Here is a 27,954-nt window from a genome sequence, read left to right as displayed (position 1 = left end):
TTAGAGCCGTATAGAGATTGCTCATAAACTCGATTTCCCTGGAATGTCCCAAAGCTGTATTTGATGGGAACTAACCCACTTTTTTCTTTGTTTGTTTTTCTCATATGTGCCAAGAGGAGTGTCCAGTGGGGACTTGCGGGGTGCAGTGTGCTGAGCCCTGCAAGTGTATGAATGGTGGGAAATGCTACCATATTGGTGGTGCCTGTCTCTGTGAAGCAGGATACACTGGAGAGCAGTGTGAAACAAGGCTTTGTCCTGAAGGAATTTATGGTCTCAAGTGTGATAAAAGATGTCCCTGGCACAGGCCCACTACCTGGAGGTAGGCTTTACACCCTTGAACCTGTTCTTCTGTAGAGAAGATAGAAATCTGAAAAGAAAGATTTCCTGATTTTTCTAGTACTTTCATGCAATCTGAAGCAGCGAAGGACTTGTGAGAGAATCTGGTATTCCCTAACTGGATCAGGAAACTCTCAGCCCAAAAGAGCTTCCCAATGACAGTGCTTGCAGCTATATGTGATCTTAATATTCATTGCTGTATTTATTTGGTTGCTTACCCGCCAAATAAATATTATGACAAAGTGGGACCTTTGTCTCTATTTACCAGGTGGGTAGATCATTACATTGCTCACTGTGTGTAGGCAGGATAGATCATACATCCCTTGCACGTTCTGGTGTGCTGTAAGTGCGAAATAACTGAAATCAATAGATGTGGTCAGTTGATGGCAGCTCCAGGGCATGAAGGGCAAGCCCATCCTCGTGCTTGTCAGCCTCTATGCTTCATGAAGGGTTAGATATAGGTATACCTGGGAGGTTCTATTATTTTCCAGGGATCCAGAGAGCAGCAGCAGGTAACAAGCCTCTTATGCAAAGAGTTTTTTCAGAAATGGTTCTTGTCCATTGCCTCTTTTGGTAGATATGCTAGAGTGTGTATTGAACCCAGCCCTCTGTTCTCTGTGACCAGGTGAAACTATCCATTTTTCCCTTTGTACTCAACAGTCAAGAGAAAATGGAGAGTGAGCACTGGCTGGCTGAGACTAAGGCCACATAAACCCCGTTTCTTCAGTGGGGTACAGCAACAGCGCTGTGACCTGATGTGAGCAGATCCATACGTCCCTGCCCCTTCCCATCACAGTTTGGGGGGTTTGTAGGAATTGTAGCATTTCAGGCTGGTTTTGTCATGTCTTTATTCACATGACACCTGGTGTAAAAAGAGCACACTGTAGCTATGTACTTTTCTAGAAGGGTTTTTTCTTTTGTCTTTTAAGCTCTTTCTGGTGATCTTCCATCCCTGCTTCACATTTGTAAATAAGACTGTTGGAGGTCATTCTGCATCACCAACTAATTTGGTATAGTTAGGCTGGGATTAGGGTTTTTTCAGGACACATTCTGCTGGCGTTTCTTTTGTCTCTTGCTTTCTCTGAGGGGTATATATATATATATATAGGGTTGAATTTTGTGGTGTGAATTCAGTTAATGTAGTCAGGGTGTATATTTAAAGCCAAACTTAGGACATCTTGCAAGTTTGCATGTTTCTCACAGACTCGTGTGTACATGGTCAAAATCTTTTCATGGGAATGTTAAATTGCATAGGGTGCTACTGAATAGGCAGTATCTCTCCACATCTCTTTCCTTCCCTTTCTTAATGTATAAATCTTACTGCCAATTAGGCTTAACTGCATGAGAACCCATGAAAAACCTTCAAAAGTTTTGCAGCTTCTTACATCTAATTACAAATTATAGAGTCCTAAGTTTGGTGTGAATCAGTATATGAGTCAGTATGCCTTAGTAACACTCACTGGGGGGCCAAGAATATTCAATGACTCTGCTTTATACCCAGTGCTTTCTCATGTGTGTTGTGTCCCCCTCTGATGTATCGAAAAAACCACTCCAAACAGGACAGTGATGTCTGTCTTAAAATGCCAGTACTATTAATTTTATAAATACGTTCTAATTTAGATCTCAAGAACTGTTCAGTTGTAGATTGTCACATTTAGTCCTGAATTACTTATCCTTCCATCCCCTCCTGGCAGCTGTCACCTGGCAGCTGTCACCTGGCAGCTGTCTGGGGAATGCTCCTGCAAGCCTGGCTGGTCGGGGCTCTACTGCAACGAGACGTGTTCTCCAGGATTCTATGGCGAGTCATGTCAGCAGATCCGCAGCTGCCAAAATGGTGCTGACTGCAATAGTGTGACTGGAAAATGCACCTGTGCCCCCGGATTTGAGGTAAATAAGTCTCTCTTTCGCAGTACATTTTCAACTCCATTGGCTTTAGTTGAGTGCCAAGTTCTTCATGGTGCCCGAGTGTCCTTTCTCCACCACAGGAAAAGAAAGGTAACGGTATTTAGGTACATAAATAATACTGGGCATTTTATAAGATTCTGAGGCAAATCTGGGATTGGTTCTCAGCACTGAAGTGAAGGCATTTCAGGAAAGAAAAGATAGTGACTTTGTAAGACAGTGATAAGTAGGAGGATGTGCTTGTGAGGTGTAAATAAAGGGAGGAATGATGGTTTCAATCATTATCTTGCTGCAGAAGCTCCTGAAGTTCCATTCAGAGAAAATCTAGAGCAAGACACTTGTTTTTGCGGTTCAGGATGGATTATTCTGCAGCTTTTACATGCATTTGCGGTTACCTGTGCTTTGGATATTTACAGGGTGACTGTTGTAGGAACAACAACTGTGAAAACTTCAGTCAAATTAATTCCTAAAAATACTGTAGACATCCACGTTCCATGAACCTGCTGTCTTACTGAGATTTGGTCTAACCAAGTGGTGTTTGCTGTGTGACCTGAGCTCTCCCAACAACTAACAGGAAAGTAATGCTTACTGTGGACTTAAAGAGCATGAAGGAGTCCCTCGCCATGAAATTTCAGATACCTTAGTGACAGCCTGGAACAGGCATGTTCTCTGGCTTTTGTAGCACCTGAGTCAGTCTACAGAATGTACTGGTTCTATTGTCTGAATAGTTTTTAGACTCTGTTTTTGTGTCATTCAGGGTGCTGCTTGTGGTACTGCCTGTCTTCTGGGGACGTATGGAATAAACTGTTCATCTGTATGCAACTGCAAAAACGAAGCCATCTGTTCACCAGTAGATGGTTCTTGTGCCTGCAAAGCAGGTAAGCATCCCTTCAGATTAATTTCCTTTTTCCCTAATCATAAAATGAATTTGAGTTTTGGAAGTACAGAAGGAGAAAGAAACTTAATAAAAAGCAGAGCACCCTGAAGGCCATATCACCAGCTGATTTATGCTTCTGCTGCTCTGGGAGGTGAAAACTAGGAAACCATCTGCCCAGAGAAGAGTGCACATGCCTCATGTTTGTGTTCTCAGTGGGCTGGAGGCTGCAGTTTACTGAATTACTGGTGTTTACCCTGAGGTGTGCCACCACTTCTCTCTTGGTGGCAGTGCTGTCATCTGCTGGGATTACCACAGGCATGCCTGCCATGTGTCTGACAGCAGCCTGCCTAGTCGAAATGCATAGGCAGGTTTCCCTCAGCCTGGGTGTGCATGACCTCTGGCTGCAACCCTTGCCCCTCTCAGCCACACAGAGGCACCGATTTCTTCCTGCCATTTTAGCACTGATGTTAGTATCTACTGGCAATTTATTCTATTTGAATGCTCTTTTCCTCACCAGCTCTCTGAGAAAACCTTGCCTAAGCCTCTTCCAAGCCTTTGCCCGCTACTGTTCCCTGCTTCTGTGAGAAACTTTCTAGGTCTCCCAGTATTCGTGTGACTAGACTGATGCTCCTTGACGTCCCTGCATGGCTCTCACCTCTCAGCAGTAATTCTGATGGTCATTGTACCCCCTCAGAAACTGCACGTGCCTGCCCACCTCTTCATCTCCTGGTAGCACATGCCTTTGGCTGGAACAAAGATATCTCAGACATCCTCCAGCACTGGTTTCATAGAAATCTTTTCACGTGGTGTCGACGTTCAACCCAAAACTATGCTACTCACCTCCCTTAAAGATCCACTCTTCCAATACACCTTTCTCTTTGTCACTTCTGCTGTAAGGAAGGGTTTGTAGTCCAGCGTCCTTCAGCGGTGATGGGGGTTTGCTGAGAGGGGAGACTGTTGAATGCTCCCAAGCAAATTCCATGCCAAGCCTGCGTGGTAGAACACCCTGTCTAAAAATGCACAACGCTTGAGAGTGGGAGAGAAGTGTTAGTTACACCGGAAAACAGCCACTAAATTTGTCAGGGGCTGATACTGTTAAATCAGACGTGTAGGAAATGTGGAGTTTCTATCTTCTGCTCTTCCCGGAGACAGTGCAGCTGAGACAATTCTGTAACCATCGCAAAGCAGCTACTGCTGAGAGGCTAGGTTGTGAGAGAAAAACTATCCTTGAGCCAGGCAAAATCCTGTCTTCTTGTGCATTGTGCAGTTTTAGTCATAGTACAGTGCAAAAGGTCGGCAAACGGTGCAATTCATCTGCATTCAGCTGCTTGTCTTGTAACAGAAGGAGATGTATAAATCCTGGAAAGAGACATGGGAGAAAGTGTCTCAGTTTTCTAGCTCATATGGTGTAACATTTTTGCCTGAAATGACCCCTAAATGTGAAGTTCTCAATCCAGGGCACGAGGCGGCTTCGTTTCAATCCATGTGTTTTGCACAGTCTATTGATTAGGCTCAGTGCAGAATTACTTTTCCCTTGGCTTGCTGTAAACAAGGTACAAAATTAGAACCTTGGCTTGTGTCACTGCTGATGGTCACGTCGGACTGTCTCCTGCCGTTTCTATTGTATCAGATGGTCACATTTTTAAAAATCTATTTCCATTTCTCTGCCTCCAGCGTGCAGTCTGCAAATCATTGCTACCCAGCATAATCAGCAGTGTAGGGTGCATTTTAGAACCATTTCCCATTACAGTCTTTTTTGCATCTGGAGAGAAGTACAGCAATAATCTAGAAGGTCTTCCATGTATCCTTGGAGAAATGCAACTTAGGCACTGCTGCTATGTTTCCTTCTGTTTTGTGTCTAGGATTTTAGTTTCTAAACTGTATTGCAGAACTCCATCTGTTCAGTACTGGCGGAAGAATGACGACAGCAGCAGCTTGAATGTAGGGAATATAGTCCTTGCTTTTTTGGCCCATGCCTTAAACCTTCAGTATCCTCTGGTGCTTGGCAGTGAAATTTCAAGGTGTCTGTGTTTTCCTTGCCGATCTGCCCTGCATTGCTATTGCACGGTGGCACCCATCTGCAAATGTGTGCTGTGCAGAGATGTCAGGAGGTGCCCTTCACCACCCTTGTTCCAACGTGGACGAGTCCTCGTCTGAAACTGCTGCTACTAGCTTGTAGCTAGTGGTACCCTGGCATTGCACATCTCTGAAAGATGCTGCCTGATAGGCAGAGTGAAACACGTCCGCAGAGAGGAATGGGGGAAATCTTGGATTAATTTGTCCCTGGAAATTCTTCTTTTTGGCAGGTTGGCATGGTGTAGATTGCTCAACAAATTGTCCCAGAGGTACCTGGGAGCTTGGCTGTAACTTAACTTGCCAGTGCCTTAACGGAGGGGCTTGCAATGCTCTGGATGGAACCTGTACCTGTGCCCCAGGCTGGAGAGGAGAAAAATTCGAACTCCTTTGTCAGGTAGTTTCATAATTTCACCAGATTTTGCACTGAATTTTGTCGGGGGGATAAGTCTCCAAGGAGGACTACTCCTGGTAGCCCATACACAACTGGGTTGAAGATTGGGGACACGTGACAACAAATCTTTGGGAAGAACTCTGCAGTGCAACACACTGAAGTACACAAAACACACAGTTAAGATGCACAGATGAAAAACTCTTCCTGCTTTCATGCTTTGACGTCGAGCCTCAGACTTTTCTCCAGCTCCTTTAGAATTTGTTGAAAAGCACAGACCCAGATTTTTCCCTGTTGGCATCAAATGCTCTCCAGAGTGCTTCTGTTAAAGCAGAAAAAACTATGAGAGGAAAGAATGTACCAGAAATAGATACTTAGCATCAAACAACCTAGTTTTGATTACATTATCTTCTATCTCTGGTACAATATGAACGGAGAAGTTGCCTTCATTCTTAGTCAGCTGTGAGAAGGCACTCCGAAGATTGCAGTGACAGACAGGTCTTTGCCTTCCTCTTGGGGCTCTGACGCCGTCACCCTGACATTGAGAACTGCAAAGTTAGAAATCATTGCACTGACATGACATTGCTGCATCAGGTCTGCTGCATCAGGTCTGCTGCACCTTGCAATTTGTGCTTGGGGAGAGCAATCAAAATATCTAATTTCAAAGGTTTTAAAATGGTAAAAGTCAAACCTGATGTGTTTTATTCCGTAACTGTTTTTTATTACATTTTGTAGTCAAAACATGAACTCTTTCTCTGAAAAACTGGGTTTTCCAGAGTCCATCTTTTCCAGTGATAGAGTTTGGTTTTCTGGGAAATTCACCTTTAAGCTTCTCTCAGGTTGGAGGAGCTCTACTGAGCAGTAATGTGGTAGGAATAGCTGAACTACAGTGTTAAACTGGGAGCCACGACTTTGTTTTGCATGAAAATTTGTTCTGTTGAACTTCTCTCAGAATACTCAGCTTTTTTTTGTTTGGGGTTTTGGTGGTTGTTTTTAGTTTCCAGGTGAGCTACAGTTTACGTTGACGGAGTGAGTAGAGTGACAGACAAATTCTAAGACGTTCTGCAAAGTGGATTAGAGTTCCATCTGTGCACGTTCATGCAGCGTTTTCAACAGTACGTCTCCGTCAGAAGACTAATGTTTCTTTGTCCTAGGGCAGCTTTGTTTATCACTTAGTGTCTGATCTGGAGGACGATGCGATCTCCCAAGCTCCAATAGCTCTTCCAAAACGGACTTACTAAAACAGATGGGTAGTGTCTCATAGCATTTGCTTCACTGTTGCAAATAGAGCCACAATAGTGCTTAAAAGCATTTCTCCATCAGATAATTTAGCATGCCCATGCTCCTTGTCTTGCTGTCTCTCTCTGCCTGTGTCAAGTGAAGTCTGTAAGCATGTACATATTCCAATGCATATTCTGCCTCCGAATTCCAGAGTAGGAGAATGAATGGGAAACTAATTCAGTTGAGTCCAGAGTTATCTTGGTTTTGTTCTTGTTTGAGGAGTTTATTTAAATCAACGTATTTCAATTTCTTTCAGTAACTTCAGAAAATTCCTATCACTGCCCAGATCGTTACTTAAGTCTAAATAAATAGCAGACTAAACATACCACTTTTCAATTAGGTACTTGAGGATTTCCTTTCTTTGCAAATCTGATTATATGCAAAGGAAATGCCTAATCTTTTCTTTTTCTCTGTATAAAAATGTACTGTTGCCATGAGCAAAGGGCTCCTAGCACTTGAGTGCTCTTAGATTTTGTTCTACTTCAGACTCGAAAGTGCTGGGATTGAGTAGGTAAATGCTGTGGAACCTAGTAGAATTGTAGGCACGAACACCAAAACCAGCAGAGGAGCTTTCCTGTGGGGTTTATTCTGGCTTTTAGTGACTGGTAAATTCAATTCATTTAATTTAGAAACGAAACCCTCTTTTTTAGCTGATTTTAAAACATGACGTGGATTTTCTTTCATTTTTGGCCTTTGCTGTGGGCAGCCCCATAAGTATCACCTTAATTCTAGTGGGGTTTTTCCATGTTGCTAATTTGGTTTTGACACTTCTCGTGTAAGATCAGTTCACAGCTGTACTTTCCCTTGTTTTACAAATGCAATTGTGAAGATTTTTGCTCTTTTCAGTTTGTCAGATTGATTTTGTATGGAACTGCCCCCAGATGTATGTGCCACCTTCTGTGGAAGAAGAAAAGGCAAATTCAGATGTTCAGATGTAGTTCCATGAAAATCAGCTCTGCTTTTGTGGCACAGCTCAGCACAGCAAGAAGGGTGTTTAACCTACAACTGTAATTTCTCTTGATGGTTCAAAAAACGTTGCGTAGCCAGAAGAAATGTTTTGTGCCCTGTCTCCTGGCCAGAGAAATTCTCTTTTACCAGCACATGCCGTAGTGCAGAGAGAAGGACTTTTAATCAAAGGGATAGAGTTTGAATTGCTTAGGCAATGAGCTTTACCCTGAAGATACATTTTACGTTTTACTACTTTGTTGTAGAAATTGTGGTATTCTGTGGTATCTTTTTTTTGTCCAGTATGTCAACAACTCAGGAGCTGAGGCAGAAAGGAGTCTGAACTGCTTTCTTATCAAGAGATTCCCAGGTCCTGGAGTAGGACCTCAGCTGTTAGGGAAATTAGAGGGACAGTCCAAGAAGGCTTCGTTGCAGCCTCTGATAGTGTAGGTTGCTGTGTTCTGGATCACCGTCTCCAAGTCCCTCCTCTGGGATTTTTCCAGAGAATGTAATTCTTTATTTTCCCCTCTTAACTGAAGGAAGGAAAATGCAGGACACAAAAACTGCTGCAGAAGCCCAAAGTGCTTTATCTTAAGAACGCAGCTTATGGATTCAGGAGAGATGCGTGGTTGTTTTTTGAGGCAGGACTGACCAGAACTTGTTCTCTTCTAACTCCCAGCTGTCGTCATCTCTGGGTTGTTTGTTTGGTTTCCACAGGATGGCACGTACGGTATGGATTGCGCTGAACGCTGTGACTGCAGCCATGCAGACAGTTGTCATCCCACCAAGGGTTCCTGTCGCTGTCTGCCGGGATGGTCAGGTACAAAAGAGACTCTTGAAGGACAATGGGAGTTTCCACTATGGCGGGGCTTGGTCTTGCCTTTCACTTGGTGTGCACAGGAGGACTGTGTGGGGCTGGAAGGAGACAGGGGCCAGTTCTGTGGCTGTTTTGTTCCATCTGTGATTCACAGGTATGGAAATGTTGTTGAGTGTGGGATCCACAGGCAAACTGGGAGTAGGAGAGTAGACGGGTCAATCTGAAACCTTGCGTGCCTTCACAGAACCATTCCTCAGGAAGTGGTGAAGAGCTGTAAATATGCAGGGCTGTGCTGGCAGCTCTGGTACGTAAAGCCTTGCGTGCAGGAACCCAGAAAGCTTGGCTCTGGCAGCCAAAAAGAGGATCTGTTGTGCAGAAGCTGTGCTTCTACTTAGGTTTTTCAAACTTGAGAACTCAAGTGTCTCTGCACATATTTTGTTCTGCATGAAAATTGTTGCACTTTTCTGCAAGGTTTCTCTGGCATTTTCCTTGTGGTATTAGGAAGTATTTGTATTTGGTTATCCATTAGAATTTGTGTTTGACGCTGTTGTCTATGAAGAGCAAGGTAATTTGAAAACATGATGAAACTCTGCAGAAAGGCATGCTATCACAAACCTTTTATCTCCAGGAAGGGATTTGAGTTCTCACCTAAATGTCTATGTAAGTGTTGGGAAAACTCTTCCAGCTTCCATAAGATGGAGTTGACGCTCTAAGTTTTGCCCCTCTCAGAGGGTTCTGGAGTTTTGTGTCTCCGTGTGATACTGTAGCGTTGCAAGCTTCAGCTTTCCTGTTTGTATTCAAGGGTCAGTAGCCTCTGTGTACTCTCTCCACAGGAGTCCTCACAGAAAGAGAGTGAGGCCCCAAAAGCTGCAGTGTGACCTCCCCTCAGTCACTCAGATACCGCTGGGAAATGGCAAGGCTGCAAAAATAATGAAATAATTTGAGAGAATTATGAGAGAATTATGAGAAAATAGTAGTATTGTCATTGTGCCATCGATGAGTAGTTTGTGAGACACTAGGGCGGACAAATCGCCAGAGACAGAAAGTATGGTAATGAATGAAGCCAGGTTAAAGTAGGTAGATTCTATGATTTGAAAGTCCGTAGTAAAAGTGTAGCATCTTTTTGTAACAGGTTCTAAAAATGAGCTGGCCGGTGTGATAGAACTATCCTGGGTGGAGATGACGACTTCAGGCGTAGCACAGACCTTGACTGCGTGACCTCAGGTATTGGAAAGGAGACACTGCTTTTGGCTTCAGTGAAATCTTCATCTTTGGAAAGGAAAAAGATTTTGCTAGAAAGAGACTTTGTGCTTGATTCTAGAAAAGATGGAGTATCTGTCCCGGGATGATGTCATCACAACAGCGTGTAACGGACTAGTTTCAACACGTTGGTGATGTCTGGACACACTGTATGACATAAAGAGCATAGTTTGCTTTCTGCTCCGTGTCTGGAAATATCCTCCTCCGACACTTCACACGTCAGAGCAATACTCCTGAGCAGTACTTTCATAACAGGGTCTCAAATAGCTGCTCTATAAAGTTACATTGCAGAGATAGCATTAGAAGGTAGGATTAAGAAAGGTGGTGTGGAACATATGTATATGCATAATGAGTAGAGTAGCAGGCAAAGGGTTTGTCACAATAGAAGAAGGAACTAAGTGCAACAAAGTATGTTAGAGTAGCTTAGCTACCTAATATTCTAATTTATCAGGAAAAAAATACCAGAAGGGATTAGAGCAGCAAAGGAGGAGATTTTATGGAACAGCCTCTCCCTGTCTGTCCCCCTAGCCTCCCCTTTTTTTTTTTTCCTCCTTTTTTAAAAGAAACTTGTGCCTTTCGCGTAAGAATTAAGTGAATTCCTATTTCTGGTCTCAGGCTCTCTAAAAGTTAGGTGATGTGTAGCTGGCTGTATCATGTCATGAGTACTTAAAGGATCACTGGAAAACATTGGTAAGTTTTTCTCAGTGAAGTAATGGCTATTTGTTTTCCAAGTTAGGAAACAGGTAAGAAGTCAAGGTCTAAGATGACCATACTCCTCTACAGATAAAACTGTCCAGTCGATCTTTTTAAATGACTTTTCTTCAAATATGCCTTAGGAGTTGTTTGTGTTGGAGAGGACATACTATGTGTAGTCAAATGTGTATAACATAAAAACTAGAGATGCATTTCACATGCAACCCAAGTCAGCATGGCCTGACAAGTAACAGAATGTCAGTTAAGTCATTAAGAGCTGGGATATAGCAAACCCTAGAGGAAGAGGAGCAAATCTCCATTTGTGAGTGTAAAGCCTTGAACTGCACGAATAATGAGGACGCCATTGCAAGCCTTGTGTGTTTAGAAAGCAGCGCTAATTCAGAGTCAGGAAGTGCTCTGAAGAGTAGTTCACGGCTGTATAGAAAGTGTAGGAAGGAATGACGGTTTGTTCTTTCTGATTCCAGTCTGTTCCCCTGGGTTTTATGGACACCGCTGCAGCCAGACATGCCCCCAGTGTGTACACAGCAGTGGTCCCTGCCACCATATTACTGGCTTACGTGACTGCTTACCTGGGTTTACAGGAGCCCTCTGTAACGAAGGTACAAGTTGTAGTAAAGACTGTCTGGGACAGAGAGACCAGGCACTTCAGCAATTTTCCTTCCGTCGCTTGGAAGCCATAAAACCAACAGCAGTTGCTGTTGTAGTGCTTGCAGCGTATAAATTAGGAATCTTAAGCAGGTTTAAACTGCTTAAACATTTGATCCTACAGTATGAAACCCACTGTATTGTTATTTGTATTATTTGTATAATGAGCATGTATAAAGGGCTTCCCAGAATTTCTAATGCCTTACTGAACATTATACTAAGCAGTACCTGTCTTGATCCTAGTATCAAGATTCCTCTTGAAATAAAGAAAAGGTAATCCCATTCTGATTACTAAGGAGTTCTAATTATGTTTTGTTCTCAGTATGTCCCAGTGGCAGATTTGGCAAGAACTGCATTGGAATATGCACGTGCACCAGTAAAGGAATGTGCAATCCTATTGATAAATCCTGTCAGTGTTACCCTGGCTGGATTGGTAGTGACTGCTCTCAACGTAAGTATGGAACGTTCCCCTTTCTTTTAACAACAATCAGTCCGGGTTTGGCTATTTACATTATCTAGTTTGTAGTAAAAGACCCACTGTCCAAGTCAGAAATGAGGACTGTGTGGTATAGGAGGAAGAAATCCTAAAGTTTTCTTCTTCAGTTTATCAGCACTATCAGCAACATAATTGCACTCTGGCTTTTCTAAGAAGTGGGATGGAGCATATGAGAGAAGAGACCGATTTTCAGTCTTTCACTGCCCAAGAAGAGTTGTAGAGGATCTGCAGAGAGCTTCTGGCTACTTCTTGCAGAAGCCACCCCTGCTTCCCCCCTTCGCCACCAGAACCTTGCCACATAAAAGCACAACGCAGATACCTTTTTTTACTGTCATTCTACCTCACTTGGGGAGTATTGCCTTGGTATGCTAACCCAGTGAAGACTTTGTTACTGACTCAGAGTGCTAGGCCCTAATTTCATTATGTTTCATAGGAGTTCTTTTATGAAATAATTCAGCATTCTCCAGATGCCTTGTCAGGTCTATGAAAATACTGATAATAGGAGAGAAATACCTGAGGCAGAATTCTCACGAGAAATAGATCCAATTCCATGAAGTACCAAAATCCACACGGTCCGAAACACTGTATTCCAAAGTTTCAGTCAACCCATTTCTGTGAATAAAAGAAGCCACACCAGAGCCTGATACGTCAACATTCCAAAGAGACTGTGCTGATTTCCAGGGAGGTGCATTTCCGAATACCATCCCACATTGGTTTCACGTCACTTATGGTAACTCATTTATGGCTTGGCTAGTCCAGGTTAACTAGCTCTGTACCAGTGCAATGTAGCAGCTGGTGACTTTGGAAAAAAACCCTCTGCTGTCTAAATTCTGTGAAGTGATTGGCGTGCACAACTAAGTATCATAGCAAGATAAATCTTGAGCCGATTCCTGTGGAAGCCAGTAGCAAGAAAGGTGTCTGGTTTTATGGTAAAATAAGTAGGTATTTTGGAGAGTAGAAGAATAGGGATTTAGGAGGAGGAGAGACTTACTCACAAATCAATGACAAGAAAATGGTGCCAGCAATATGAATGGAAGCATCTATTTAGACTGTGCTCATGGGCTGTAACAGAGCAAGTTTCTTTGCTTTGTGTACAGGCCTTTTGTTCACATGGAAGATAATGATTCCATTAATTTCTTCTGGAACCAGTAACCTTCTTAAAACTTTTAACCTTTCATCTGTATGGGGTTTACATTCCCTCATAGCTGACCACTATTTTCAAACAAAAACAATAACAAAAAGAATCAAAAGGCACAACTGAAGCGAAAACAAGAAAAACCAAACTTAGTACCTTTTTTTTTGTCACTACAATGTAGTATATTTCTTAATGAAGTGAAATTTGGGCAAAACCACCACTTTGCAAAAATGCAGCCCACACATAGATGAGTCCTTATGCGTTTAAAGGATTCAGGAATTTTTATTGCTCTCAGACAGGTCTCTGGACAACCAAATCAGTGCACAGCAACAAACAGTTAACAGTCTTTTTAAACTTACACAGAATTAAAGCTAAGGCTTCTATATCTGACCTGTTTCTTCTCTCCTTGAAACACACATGCAATACCTTTCCACAAAAGCATTTTAAAATTACCCATCTCTTTTTGGTAAAGAAACAAAAAGGATGTGACCCCTAATCAGGAGAAAGGGGCTGTTCTTAGAGTACCCTCTGCATTCAGAGATATTTTATCATGAAGAAAATTATCCTTGCCTGTCTCTGAGCAGTAATTAACATTTTGGACCCACTTCACCGTTCTAATGGCAGTACATAGTATCAGATTCATTCACTGTGACATTTTCAAAGCAGTCAGTGAAATTCTTTCTCATGACGTGTTGAACTTGTTGTGAGAAATCTCCAGCTTTATAGATAATTACTTGTTTTTTAGACATGCTATATTCATCAATGCAACCACAGCAGCAAGAGTTCACTTGATAAAGGTACAGTCCTGATCATATGCATATCTAGAGTAAAAGAAGTCCTTAGTTAGAAAAGACCCAACCTGTGGCTATTTGCTCAGAATGGAGTAGCCCAAGTCCTAGGGGTCTGCCACTGGTGACACATTGCCATCTGCTGGCCATCTGCTGGCCGTGGACAGACAGAGCTTGGGGCTAGGAACGAATGGTAGCGTCCGTGGTGCTGCAGATCTGTAATCCCAATACAGTTAAGAAGCTCTGACTGATTCGAGTTCCTTTTTTCTCTCACACTTGGTGCAGAATTCCCTCAGGGTACATACGGGTATGGATGCCGGCAGATTTGTGACTGTCTGAACAACTCAACATGTGACCACATCATGGGAACATGTTACTGCAGCCCAGGCTGGAAGGGGGCCAGATGTGATCAAGGTAAAGCCTCCATGCAATCAAATTCTCTTAATTGTTTGATAGGAAATTTGGATTAGCCTATTACATTCCATCTCTGTATCACTCACTAAATTAGTCTGATAAAGCTCGTAGGTTTAAATAGTCCATCCTGTTAAGTGATGTATATTCTGTGGATTTTGTAAGTATTCCATGCCTCAGTAAGAGTTCACTGGAGCAAAGCAATCAGTGTAGTTGTGTGAAATACAGAGTCCTTCCTAGAATGTTCTGAGTTGGCAGGGACCCAGAAGGATCATAGGGTCCAACTCCTGGCTCCACACAGGACCAGCCAAGTCAGAGCATGGGACCGAGCGCATCGTCCAGATGCTTCTTGAACTCAGTCAAGCTGGGTGCTGTGACCACTTCCCTGGGGAGTCTGGAACAGGACAGGACAGCCTTTACAGCGCTGTCCTCTCCAAAAAGGCAGAATTGCTGATGGAGCGAGTGCTTGACCTGCTTTGTGCTTTTGCTTAGAAAATGTTGTTACTTTCTCAAGTCCATGAAAACACCTTTTTCTAGGAAGAACATGAATGTTTCTCCTTAAGGCCAGGAATGTCTTCACATCGGTTTCAAACATCATTCAACAATATGCCTGCAGTGACCTACACCCCTGCTCTGAGGGCCATCAATGCAGCTTACACCATTCCAGGTAAATGACATTTTGAAGGTGGGGGTTTTTCTCCATCTCTTCACTTTGCGCTTTTTTAGCTGAGCTCTGAAGGGTTCTCACATGCCCCTAACAGTGCCCATTTCACCTTTTGGGATGAGCAAGCGTTGCTGTGAGCAGGAGCATACGTGGTTTTGAAAAGGATGTCTACAGTTCTGCCATGGGAGGCTTCCTGGAAGGAGAGGCAGGGGAGGGCTTCCACCGGTGGGAAGAGGCAGCCTGAGACACTGCTGTCAGTTGCCTTTCTCGGGGGAGAGAGACCACCCTGGTAGCCGTGCCGGTGAACTGGCACAGGGGACCAGTGGGGTGTGATGGCAGATGTACGTGCTTACCTTTCAGCTGTCAGAGACAGTTCAGCCCAGTTCAGAGGAAGCATGGACTTTTCTATTCCTCTGTGGCTACTTAAAAACAGGATTGGAAACGGGCAAAATACAGTTTCTACTGAGAATTTAGTTCCGTGCCAACAGCTGGACTGCACAAGGCGGCTCCTGTAGCTGTGGCCAGTCAGGATTTCACAGGAGCTGTGGCAAGATCTCCTGGAGAGGCAGGGAGCAGAGAGGCTCGAGTCTGAAACAAGTGAAGGCAAAGAGCAAACCCGGGAGTGACTCAACGGGTACGTGAAACTTCAGGCACTGCTGTCTTCTGCCCACAGCTGTTAAGGCAGGCAGCAGGTGAAGAAGGTGGCAGAAAGAGTTTTCAGAGCCAAGAAAGAGCTGTCAGCAAAGGTGGGGGTGCTCTTGAGGCACTAGAGAGTGTTGCTATGAACTTGGTGGTTAAAATTCTCTGTAATTGGGACAGTGACTGCAGAGGCAAAAGAGAGCAAGGAACCTCAGGAGAGAAGTAAGTTAGCAAGTAACATGCTCTTGCTTCAAGTGACCTGTCAGTTCCTGCTCTGTGTCCCTAAATCCGTCAAATGAATGGCAATTTCCTAGGTAGATATTTTCCAGAAACTCTCCATTAGGTTTTGGAATGAGTGCAGAGCTGTAAAAAACATCTCCTCAGAAAGAAATGCCATGTTATTGATAGTTGTTGATTTTCTTTTCTTTTCAGAAGCCATCCCTCACAGTACCAGTGGAAATTCCAACAGTCACTATTTCTCTAACCCCAGTTATCATACTCTGACTCAGTGCGCTACCCCACCTCATGTCAACAACATGGACAGACTGACCCTGGCAAAGGTAGAGCATCAAAATCTCAGTGCTCCTCTGTCAATTAGCTTCTAGTTTATTTCATTTGGTTCCATCATGTTTCACGTTTGGTTTCTTTTTGTGGTGGGTTGACCCTGGCTGGAGGCCAGGTGCCCAGCAAAGCCGCTCTATAACTCCCCTCCACAGCTGGACAGGGGAGAGAAGATATAACCAAAAGCCTTATGAGTTGAGATAAGAGCAGGGAGAGATCATTCTGCAGATAACATCATTGGCAAAACAGCCGCAACGCGGAATAAAATGCATCTAATTTCTTACCAAATCAAAAGAGACTGGGATAATGAAGTATAAAACCAAATGTTCAAACACCTCCCCTCACCTCTCCCTTCTTCCTGGCCTCAACTTCATTCACAAATTCTCTGCCACCTGCCCCCGAGCGGCACAGGAGGGGGCAGAATGGGGATTGTGGCCAGTTAATCACACGTTGTCTTTGCTGCTCCTTCCTGTTCGGGCAGAGGACTCCTCACATGCTTCCCCTGCTCCAGTGTGGGGTCTTTCCCACATCAGACAATCCTCCATGAACTTCTCCAACATGAATCCTTACCATGGGGGCTACAGCTCTTCACCAACTGCCCCGGCGTGGCTTCCGTGGGGCTCAGACCTCCAGGAGAAGACTGCTCCAGCCTGCTTCCCCACAGAGCCACAGGCTGCCCCAGGGAAACCTGCTGTAGCATGGCCTCCTCTGTCCACGGGCTGCAGGTCCTGCCAGGAGCTTGCTCTAATGCAGGTTTCCCATGGGGTCACAGCCTCCTTCAGGTGTGTCCACCCGCTCCAGCATGGAGCTGCAGCTGGGATCTCTACTCGGCATCTTCCTCCTGGGCTGCAGCAGGACTGCCTGCTTCACCATGGTCTTCTCCATGGGCTGCTCGGGAATCTCCCCTCTGGTGCCTGGAGCGCTTCCTCCCCCTCCTTCTTCCCTGGCCTTGGTGTCTGCAGAGTTTCTTCATCTTCTCACTCCCTTCTCTGGCAGCAAGAAGTGTCTATCTGTGGGGTTTTTTCCTTCTGAAACATCCTATCACAGAGGTGCTGCCACCATCGCTGATGGGCTCATCGCTGGCCAGCGGTGGGTCCATCCTTGAGCCGTTGGGTATTTACTCTGTTGGATGTAGGGGAAGCTTCTAGGAGCTTCTTGCAGAAGCCACTCCTGGCCTCCCACCACTACCAAAACCTGGCCACGCAAACCCAAACCACTTTCCCTGATTAGCACCTGGAAATCCTATAACTTCCCATCAGTTTCAGTTTCTGTTATCTGTCTTCCTTTGAATTAGGCCAAAACCAATCAGCTGTTTGTGAACCTTAAAAACGTGGAACCTGGAAAACGAGGAACTGTCATGGACTACGCGGGAACATTGCCTGCAGACTGGAAACATGGTGGCTACCTCAACGAGCTTGGTAAGAAGGAAGAAGGAGGAGGAGGAGAGGGTGAATGGGATTCACTGTGTTTGGGATAGAGAGGGAAGCAGGGAATTTTTCCTGGTTCTCCGCTCAGGGTAATGCCAAGGTGGTCTGGCTGTGCGTGAGGTTCAGGGTTATGGGTTCGACCTTTCTTCAAGGAGACAAAAAAGTGACTCCTTGTGAGGAGCGGTGAATCCACCTGATGCCCAGTGCAGACATGATATGCAAAAATCTCATCATATTGTCATACAACTATTTTCATACTAACTACTTTCATAAATCAATGGGTGTTGTAAATAAGGATCTGCTTTGGCAAAATTACTTTGATTAAATAGGTGTGGGGTTGGGTGAATCCTTTTCTTTAATCCCCACCACACAGAATCAATGCTTTTTGAAGTAGTTTCTCATCATCTGGGCTGCTGCAGATGTAAATTGTAGCAGCATCTTCCCAGCTAAGCCTCCTGTCTGCTGAAACACAGCACATTGTCCCTCAAAAGAAAATTCCTGAGAAGGGGTGAGAATTTCTGTATCCTGTTGTCGCTTCATCCTTTCCCAATCTCAAGCATCCCAAAAAGGCTGGATCACACTCCTCATGTCTCTGCCCAGTGAAAGCCTTAGAAGGGACTCTGAGTGCCATTATTCTTTAGATGATTTAATTACCTTCATTTCTAGTCCTTCTTACTGTCAGGTTCTGGGGATCAGGTGCAGCATCAGAAGCAGTCTGCAGCAGGATTTTTCCCTGCCCATCCCCAGCCTTGGTCTAACAACAGCTCCGCCCGAGACCCGGGGTTTTTAAGAAAACAGTTTAACGCTCAGAGTTCAGCTTTACATTTTCTTAGAGCAGACGTACCAGCACTTGGGACTTCTGAGAGATCCCGGCTGTGGCTACCCCACTGCATGGGGAGATTCTGGAAGACTGGAGGAATGCTGATGTTATGCCTGATTTCTAGAAGGTGCAATGGGATTGCTTGGGTAGCTCTAGGCTTGTGACCTGGGTGTCAGGCTTGGCAAAAACAGCAGGACAGCTGACATGAGACCTAGTAAATAAAGATGGAGTAGGAATAAATTTAGTTGGTTTAGGTCTTCTCAAATAACCTAATTTTGTTCTTGGAAACTGTGTATTTTGTTTAGAGAGAGACTGTCTAGAGAAAGTTCCTTTAGACTGCTGTAATGCTTGTAACAGAGTACCATGATGCAATCTTGGTTGCAGTGACCATGAAATGTTGGAGTTCTAGATCCTCAGGGAAGTAAGGAGGGTGCACAGCAAGCTCACTACCCTGGACTGCAGCAGAACATACTTCGGCCTCTTCAGGGACCTGCTCAGTAGAGTACCATGGAACGAAGCCCTGGAAGGACCAGGGGCCCAAGACAGATGGTTAGTATTCAAGGACTGCCTCCTTCAAGCTCTGGAGAGATGCAGCCCAACAAATGTGCCAGGAGGCCTGCCTGGATGAACAAGGAGCTCCTGGGCAAACTCAGACAGAGAAAGGAAGCCTACAGAGCGTAGAAGCATGGGCAGGTAGTCTAGGGGGAATAACGAGAAACTGTTCCAACAGCCAGGGACCAGGTTAAGAAAGCTAAAGTGCTGACAGAACTAAATCTGCCCTGAGACATCAAGGGCAACATCAAAAGCTTCTATAGCTCCATCAGTGACAAAATGAGGGTGAGAGGAAAAATTGGGCTTGTCTCCAGAAGGAAACAGGAGATGCAGTTACCCAGGATCTGGAGAAGGCTGAGGTACTTCATGACTTTTTGCCTCAGTCTTTTCTGGCAAGTGCTCAAGCCACAGTGCCCAAGGCACAGAAAGTGAAAGCACGTGAAGTGCAGTGTCCAGCTCTGAGCTCCCCAGTAAAAGACACTGAGCTGCTGAAGTGAGGCCAGGGGAGGGCTACAAAGGTCACCGCAGGGCTGGAGCACCTCTCCTACAAAGACAGGCTGAGAGAGTTGTGCTTGTTCCACCTGGGGAAGAGAAGGCTCTGGGGAGATTCTGTAGCAGCCTTTCACTACCTAACCGGGAGGGGGCTACCAGAAATCTGGAGAGGGGCTGTTTACAAGGGCATATAGTGAAAGGACAAAATGTAATGGCCTTAACCTGAAAGAGGTTAGATTTAGATCAGGTGTTAGGATGGAATTCTTCTCTGTTGGGGTGGTGAGGCCCCGTCACAGGCTGCCCAGAGAAGCGGTGGCTGCCCCCTCCCTGGCATTGTTCAGGGCCAGGCTGGATGGGGCTTTGGGCAACCTGGTCTAGTGGAGGGTGTCCCTGCCCACGACAGGGCGCTGGAACTAGATGTGCTTTGAGGTCCCTTCCAACCCCAACCACTCTGGGATTATCTGTATTGAATGCCAGCTACTATTCTAACCAGAATTGACAGTTCTCAGACTGCAACAGGAATTTGCTGATGACAAGACCAAGGGCCATAAACAAGAATAGCAGTAGAAGTGGATTCATTAAGGACTGTCTAACCATTTGGAAGTGCTATGACTGGTTTCCATTTAAATATTTGTTGGGGAGCGACTTGTTAGAACTCAACACCCTGTTTAGCATCGATGTCCATACTACTAGCATGCTTGAGAGAAACACGTGTTTTTCTTGTTGCAGATCTAGTGAAGAACTCCGAATATAATTTAAGTAATTGCTCGTTAAGTAGTTCTGAGAACCCCTACGCTACTATAAAAGACCCACCAGCTCTTGTCCCCAGAAGTTCAGAATGCGGCTATGTGGAAATGAAGTCCCCGGCACGCGGGGACTCCCCGTATGCTGAGATCGCTGGCTCTGCTTCAGCCAATAGGAACGTTTATGAAGTTGGTAAGTGCAAAATGTACTTCTCGATGTTGAAGGTTAAGAACAAAGAGCACAGGACTTTTTCCTTTGAGCCAGGTTAATCAAAACACATTAAAAAATCAGCTAAAAAAGCGATACGTTCAGGTTCTGGTTTCTGCTCCACCCATCTCACAACGTCTTTTCCAGGGAAGTGGTAGAGTTCACAAGGACAGAGCTTTAAATACCTTCAGCTCTGATCTCTAACCTAGAGAGAGCGCTCAATTTCCCTGGTTTGAAGGCCTGTCTTTAAACAACAGCGTAAGCTAAGCATTTGATCGCACTCTATTTTAGGCTGTTGTGGTGGTTGCACCTTGACTGGAGGCTGGGTTCCAAGCAAAGACACTCTTCTCACTCCCCTTTTCAGCTGGGGGAGAAAATACCTCTTGAGAGGCTTAGGAGTGGAGATAAGGACAGGGAGAGATCATTCCGCAATCAGCGTCACAGGCAGAACAGACTCAACAGGGAATTGAAAAAACCCATCTTACCACACTCACATGCACAGAAACCAGGGTAGAATAACGAGAAGTGCAACCAAATCCTAAAAGGCCTGTCCCTGCCTCTCCCTTCTTCAAAGACTCAACTTTATTCATTATTTCTCTCCCTTCCTCCTCGATGAGGTGTCACAGGGGGGTGGCAGAATGGGGGTTTCCATCAGTTCCTCATAAGTAATCTTCCTTCTTAGCGGGAAAGGGGGGGGTGGGCATTCCTTACACTCTTCCCCTGCTCCAGCATGGGGTCCTCCACAAACTTCTTCAACATCAGTCTTTTCCCACGGGGCTCCATCTCTTCACCAGCTGTCCCAGTGTGGGTCACTGCTATGGAGTACAGTCATAAAATCATAGAATGTCTCTGAGTCTCTCAGGCCCACACTGCTCCATCCTGGTCCCCCACAGAGTCACAAGTCCCCCCAGAAAACATGCTGTGGCCTGGGGCCTGTCTCTGCATAGGCTGCAGGTCCTGCCAGGAGCTTGCTCCAACACAGGTCACTACATCTTCAACGTGTGTCTCCCCGCTCCAGCCTGGGGGCCTCTCCACGGGCTGCAGGAAGCATCTCTGCTCCCCATCATCTTCAGTGGGTGGCAAGGGGACAACCTGTTCCCCATGCTCTTCACAGGCTGCAGGGGAATCTCTCCTGTGGTGCCCGGAGCGCCTCCTCCTCCCCTTCTTCACTGACCTTGGTGTCTGCAAAGTTTCTTCCATTTTCTCACTCCCTCCTCTGGTGGCAAAAGCTTCCACTGGTGGGTTTTTTCCTCTTGAATATGTGACCACAGAGGGGCTGTGACCGGTGCTGATGGGCTCGGCCTTGGTCAGCGGCGGATCGGTCCTTGAGCTGGTTTGGCCATGCAGACCCACAGCAGCAGTTAAGTACTGAACACAGCTGGAGTAAGTTTATGGGAGGGATAGAAAGAATCTTTCCTCTTCTTGACATGAAAACCAGCATCTTCCCTCCCAGAGGCTGTATTTCACTGACAGGGGCCCTATCGAGTTCCTGCGCTACTGTGGCTGGTGTAGTTCCAGAAAACTTGGGGGTCTGGTAGAATCCTCCTTATCCCAATGCTCTCTAGGCTGGAATAAAGTCTATGTCTTCTGTCATAGGATACCATTTGCCTTTTCTGTCCCCAGTTAGACATTCCTCCAAAACCCACCAGTTCTCCCCACATTTCTAAGGATTTTTATAAAAACTAATTAAAAATTCGTTATGAAACTAATTAAAATCCCCAAATTTGTTTGGTGGGTGGGTTTTTTAATTTTGTGTTTATTGTTGGGGGGGTTTGTTTGGTTGGTTTTGTTTATGCACAGACAAAGCACACTTGCTTCTGTCAGGAAATGTACTTGTGGCAGGGCCCTGCTGCAAACCCACAGGTGTAACTTAGTGTAAAGCCAAAGCACCATAATATCCCTCTTTGTTCCCACACCTGCCTTGTGACAAGGAATACTGAAGCAGAGAAGAGAGGATCTTTTGTAATGCAAACTGAAGTGTAACCCTGCCTTTGTTTCTGTTTGCTGCTTCTAGTGTTGAATGCATCTTCTCTCTTTTATCACAGAACCTACGTTGAGTGTTGTCCAGGGAGCACTCAGCAGCACCGGACGTTTCAGCCAGGATCCGTATGATCTGCCAAAAAACAGCCACATTCCATGTCATTATGACTTGCTACCAGTTCGAGACAGCCCCACATCCTCACCGAAAGAGGTCGGCAGTGAATGACCCCAAAAGCTGATGTGTAGCACAGTGGGACTCTCCCGGGGCAAAGTGGCAGGACTGTGCTCCTTCCTCTAGTTTCCTTCCCATCAGATTTGGTTCCAAATCTGTCCAGCAGACAGCTGCTGTACCTGAAACAGAATCTCAATGTGAGGTTTGTATTGTGTCTACAAGTGACAGATGGACAAATGCCACACTCTGGGGATCCTGGTTGTTCTTTTTTCATGGCAGTTAATTTTATAGACGCAGGTATGCAGCACATTTATACTGTAATATACTGGCTTAAAAATACTAGCTTGCAGATCAGTTTTTATAACATCCCATTTCAGACACTTTAAATATAGACTTCGTGTCCTCCCAGGACAGTGCAGTTTACCAAATACCACTTTGTACAGGTGATTTGATTCACTAGTTCTGTAGAAGAAAAGGCGCTTGGCCAAATTTTACCTTCCATTCTGATCTCAAGACATGATCTGATGGTGATAAGGAAGCTTGGGGAATCCATGACCAGGTTTTTCTTGTCCATTACTGGTGGTGGGCATACCTTGCTTGCATAGTTTGGGAGTTAAAAGCATTGCGTACCTCAGTATGCTACGGTGGATGCCTCGAGAAACTCCTGGTATTCCAGACCCAGCACCAGCCTTCAACAAGTCTTTTGCTGCCATTCAGCTCCATACGTTGCAGTTCTGACCACTACTTCTGCCACTACACAACTAATGCTCCATGACATATCAGTAATTACTTCAGAAAAGGTGTGTGCTACATCAGTTTATTTTTGTCACCAGGGACTGATTATGTAAGGAGTGGACAAAGGTGATGACTGCTGTAAATCTTAACTGCGAGGAAAGGTTTACATTTTATAAACAGGTAGTAATAATGTCTGTAATAGAGGATAAAAATAGTAAAGTGTTCTGTGTATTTTTTTTCTTAGAAATAACTGAGCAATCTCTGTGCATACTTGCTAAAAAGGCACCTTTTCTTTTTTATAGCTGACGTAAAGAAACACGTGCTTAAGCTGGTCTTTTGCATCGCTGATAATGTGACACATGTACCCCCCATTCTTTATTAACTCCTGTCTCCATTTCTATGCTGTGTGTCTGTGTTCTAGCCATCTAGTTGTAATTGCAAAAATATTCTACCGTGTGTGCGTTTCTTTGGCATTTTGGCCAACTGGCCTTTATTTTGTCCGGCTGAAGGAACCTCTGGGCAGAGGGAGAGGATTGAAGGCAGAATTCGTGTCGTCCCCATGTCTGTCAGAGGTGGTTACCTAATACATAACACTTTAACCTACTTCATTGGGAAAAAACATCAAGGTGGTGTTGTCAAGGCTAGTAACGAGGAAGCAGAAGGAAAGTCCAAACCAGTCCCTCCTTAAAGTTTAGCTTATTCTGTTGGCTCTGCATGGAGAGCACCTTTCCAACAGGCTCCTTTCTCTCCCTCCAGAACAGCCTGTTGGGAACTGTGAAATCTGCCAAGGTAGCGATGCATTGGAGCAGAATTGTTCCCCAAACATCTCAGCTGGAAATAAAATGGTTGATCCAGACCGGACATTCTGTGTCAGTGCCAAGTTACCTCTAGAACCCTGCATCAGGTGTGGCAGGACTGTTTCTAGCTGCTGCTGCTGGTGATGGTGCCGGAAAACATGCTTGTAACAGAGCCCCAGCAGGCTCCTCCACCCTCTTCTGGCATTAGCTCTCCAGCTTCTTGGGAGCAGCGTGTCCCAACATTTGCTCTGTGCCCAGTTAAAAGGGGTAGGCAGTTGCATCGTACGGCATACAGCGGGAAGCACGAGTCCTCCCTGAATTTATTTCAGCGAAGGATCGCTGGTAGACACTCTGAACAGATTACCTGCAGGGCTCACATAGTTTTGTCAAATGACAGCCACAGGACAAAAGCCCGTGGGACTGGCGTTGGCAATCCCACTGTCCCCTCTGTGCCCCAGCAGGCTTCCACTGAAGGACACTCATCTGTCAATTTGAGAGACCACCCCCCCAACTTAATCTTCATGCTTGTCATCTAGCCCTTTCTGTAGATCCCAGTATGCTCTTTAGAGAATTTAAATCCAAACAGAGATACTATATTGTGGTGGGAATTTAACGAGTAAGCTGACAAGTAATTTCAGCAAGTACTGTCTACTAAGAGAAAGGCCTTCACCAGGGACAGGGACGGCAAGAGAAGCTTTGCTGCTAAACAGTCACATTACAAGAGTGAGAAATGTCACACTGAAAAGGGAGCAACTTAGTACCAGTTTACTGAAGTGCAAAACGATGCACAAAGTGTGTAGCTGACTTTAAATGAGGTAGTAAGTAGAAACCTAAGGTTTTCCATAATGTAGGCGTACTAATGGTGGTCATGGAGAAACACCATGAACCTCAAGGCTTTTTAAAACGCTTAAAGGCTTTTAAGCAAAGATTTTAATCACAACACAGTCACACATGAAGTTTGTCCTTATTTTGATGTACCCAGAGAAGTCACATAAATTTTAATTGGAGATGCGCATGCAGATTAGGGGAAAGAAGATTTCAGTGCATTCATACTTTCTGCTGAGACAATCTGCAAAGCTGAGTTCATATTGAAGGGAATACAGAATAAAACAAACTCCACAGTGGCCAAGGTGTCAGTTAAGATCTGTTGGATTTTCCAAGTACCGTGACCATGATTGAATTTGTTTCTTTACGTAGGTATCCAACTAATGATCCTTATACTGAAGCTCTGAAGTCCAGACTGAAGAATACACAGCTCATTTGGACAGAAATTTTGACAGAAAGATGCATGTTTCTTAATTGCTGCTCAGAAAATCGTGTGGTTTGGTAGGCTTGTACTAGTGCTAAAGCACAGAACTTCCCAGTTTTAGCCCACAAGGTTTCACTTTGGTGTGACTGAACTGTAATACATCTTTAAAGAAAAGCTATTAAGTGTGCCTGGCTTTTTTTCTTCGCTGTAACAAAAAGGTGTTTTGTTGTGAAAATGTTTCTGTTTTCCAAAGATGACTGCTGTTGGTCCTTCTGCCCTTCACTACCATTTATTTCACTTCATGTACCTGTAGGCTGATGGAATAAAGTTTCTAATGAAAGATGTGAAATGCTGTGACGTTTTTTCCTTTCCCTTTCTTTTGCTGAGGGTGGGTCTAGAAATAGCACAGGAACTATAAAACATGTTACACTTACCCATGCTGGACAACCAAGTCATGTATTTGATGGCATACAAGTCTCTCTCTTAGAGACAGCAAGTAATTCCTGAGATGCTTTGTCATAAATTGTGGTGGTTTGGTCCTGGCTGGAGGCCAGACGCCCACCAAAGCCGCCCTATCACTTCAGACTTCACTTTGGTCATGATTTCACTCCCTTCTTCCCCTGCATTGTGGCACAGGGAGGGGCTTGCTCTAACGTGGGTCACAGCATCTCCTCTATGTCTCCACCTGCTTCATCTAGCGTGGAGCCTCTCCAGGGGCTGCAGGTGGGGTCTCAGCCTTTTCCATGGGCTCTGGGGGGACACCCGCTCCACCATGGCTTTCTCCACAGGCTGCAGGGGCATCATTCTCTCCAGCAGCAGGGCGAGGCCTCCTCTCCCGCCCTCCCTGGCCTTGCTGCCTGCACAGCTCCTTACATCTTCTCACTCCCCTCTTTGGTGGGAAAATGCACCTGCCTGCGTTTTTATTCTCCTAAATGTGATTCCCTGAGGCGCTGTGACATTGGACGATTGGCTCGGCCTTGTTCAGCAGCAACTCTGGCCTTGAATTAGCCCATGTTTACTCTCTCGGGCCTGCAGAGAGCTTCTGGCTGCTTCTTGCAGCAGCCATTTTCTGCAGCCCCCTGCCCCCTTTTCCACCAGGACCCAGCCACGCAAAACTCTGACAGAAATCAAGGCTGATTTTGAGCTCCTGAACTTCTGTGATGTTCTGCCTGTTCCTGGAGGAGCCACGTCCAGAAGTAGGGCAATTCTTCCAAGCCAGTCTCTTCAATTTATCCCTTTACCCTTGAGAAAGATGGGAAGTTGACTTCACAAAAGCAAGATATTTTCCCTTTAATAAATTAATAATAATAACAACAATGATCGCCTTGGATTAATGACTAAGGAGCCAGTAACAACGTACAAACGCAGCATAAAGGGGCAAAGCATATGGCAGTTTCTCCTTTGTAACTCTGACCTCCAACGATTCATTTCAAACACTGGTTACAGGCAGATGTGTGGGAAATTGTTATTTATTTTTCTCCTTTGTAACTCTGACCTCCAACGATTCATTTCAAACACTGGTTACAGGCAGATGTGAGGGAAATTGTTATTTATTTTAGTTCTACTTATTTATTGCTTTAACTATTATTCCAATTTAGTTAGAGTTTGATCAAGGATGAGATTTGGCATAATGGAAGGAGAGAAAGGCAGGAGAAAACCCACAAGAGTGAGCCAAGTGCTTCGGGCTTGTTCCTCAGGGCTCAGTTCTAGGGCTAGTTCCAGTCAATCCTTTTATCAGTGATCCGGGGGCAGGGGTTGGATGCACCGTTAGCAAGTTTACTGATGCTACTAAACCGGCAGCCGCTGTTAAGTCTCTTGAGCAAGAACAGGCCTTGCAGTGGGCTGTAGATACACTGGAGCATGGGGCAGTCATCAAGGGCATGAAATTTAACAAGACAAACTATTGGCTTCTGCACCTTGGGTGGGTGGGTGCCAGGCACAAGTATAAATTCACAGAATAACAGAATATCCTGAGTGGGAAGAGATGCACAAGGATCATCAAGTGCAACTCCTGGCTCCACACAGGGCCGGCCAAGCCAGATCATGTGACTGAGCGCTCAAAGCTGTGTCAAGGCAGGTTCAGACTTGAGCTCAGGATCAATTTCTGTACCAAGAGGGTGATCAAACACTGCAACAGCCTTCCTCAAGGGATGGCCCATGCCCCGTGCCCATCCGTTTCAGAGGCATTTGGACAATGCCCTTAACAACAGGCTTGAACTTTTGGTCAGCCCTGGAGTGGTCGGGCAGTCGGACTAGAAGATTGTTGGAGTTCCTTCCACCAGGGACAGTTCTGTTCTGTTGTGTTTTATTGTCCGTCAAGGTTTGTGAAAGCCAGAAGACCACCAAAAAGTAGTCATCTGACATGGCAGCTTCTGGAAGCTGCCTGAGTGCCATGTTTACTGGTCACCAACGGACAAGCGTGACGTCACCCAGCCCTGTAACCCAGCACACAGGGGTGCCCAACGGCCTCAAGCGCAGACTCCAGCTGAGCAGCCAGCGAGGCTGGAGTGCTGAGCGAAGGCTTGGTGCTGGTGCCTTACTCAGGACGGTTTTCCAGTGCGGTATCCCAGAGATACTGAAGGGTGTGTCCAGGGCACACGCGGCGCATCTTCGAGCGCAGCTTCCAGCTGCTGCAGCGCCGTTTGGAGGAAGCAGTTCACCACCCGCAGCTCCTCCCAGCCCACCGCAGCCAGAACAGCATGGCCACGGAGGTGGAACACCGCTGTCCAGTCTGCCTGGACAGCATTGACAACGCCGCCTTCGTGATGCCATGCCTCCACCAGTTCTGCTACGCCTGCATCCTGCGGTGGGCTAACAGCAAACCTGAGTGCCCCCTCTGCAAGA

At 45.4% G+C, this 27,954-nt stretch overlaps 1 protein-coding gene across 1 annotated transcript; it reads left to right on the top strand.

Moving 5' to 3' along the window:
- Positions 1-104: 104 nt before the first annotated feature.
- LOC311203727 (uncharacterized protein) lies at positions 105-22,456 on the top strand (the record flags this gene model as incomplete). Its single annotated transcript, XM_084278485.1, has 14 exons — positions 105-319; positions 2,031-2,223; positions 2,996-3,116; positions 5,422-5,585; positions 8,523-8,625; positions 9,152-9,187; positions 10,615-10,625; positions 11,061-11,195; positions 11,564-11,692; positions 14,609-14,738; positions 15,807-15,934; positions 17,230-17,353; positions 19,920-20,162; positions 22,223-22,456. 14 exons carry the CDS (start codon positions 105-107, stop codon positions 22,381-22,383), a joined length of 1,893 nt encoding a protein of 630 aa, XP_084134611.1. The 3' UTR covers positions 22,384-22,456.
- Between the last annotated feature and the right edge of the window lie 5,498 nt (positions 22,457-27,954).

Source organism: Gallinula chloropus, assembly GCF_964237585.1.
Source record: "Gallinula chloropus genome assembly, chromosome: Z".
Lineage (NCBI taxonomy): Eukaryota > Metazoa > Chordata > Aves > Gruiformes > Rallidae > Gallinula > Gallinula chloropus.
This window is presented reverse-complemented; position numbering and strand designations above follow the sequence as displayed.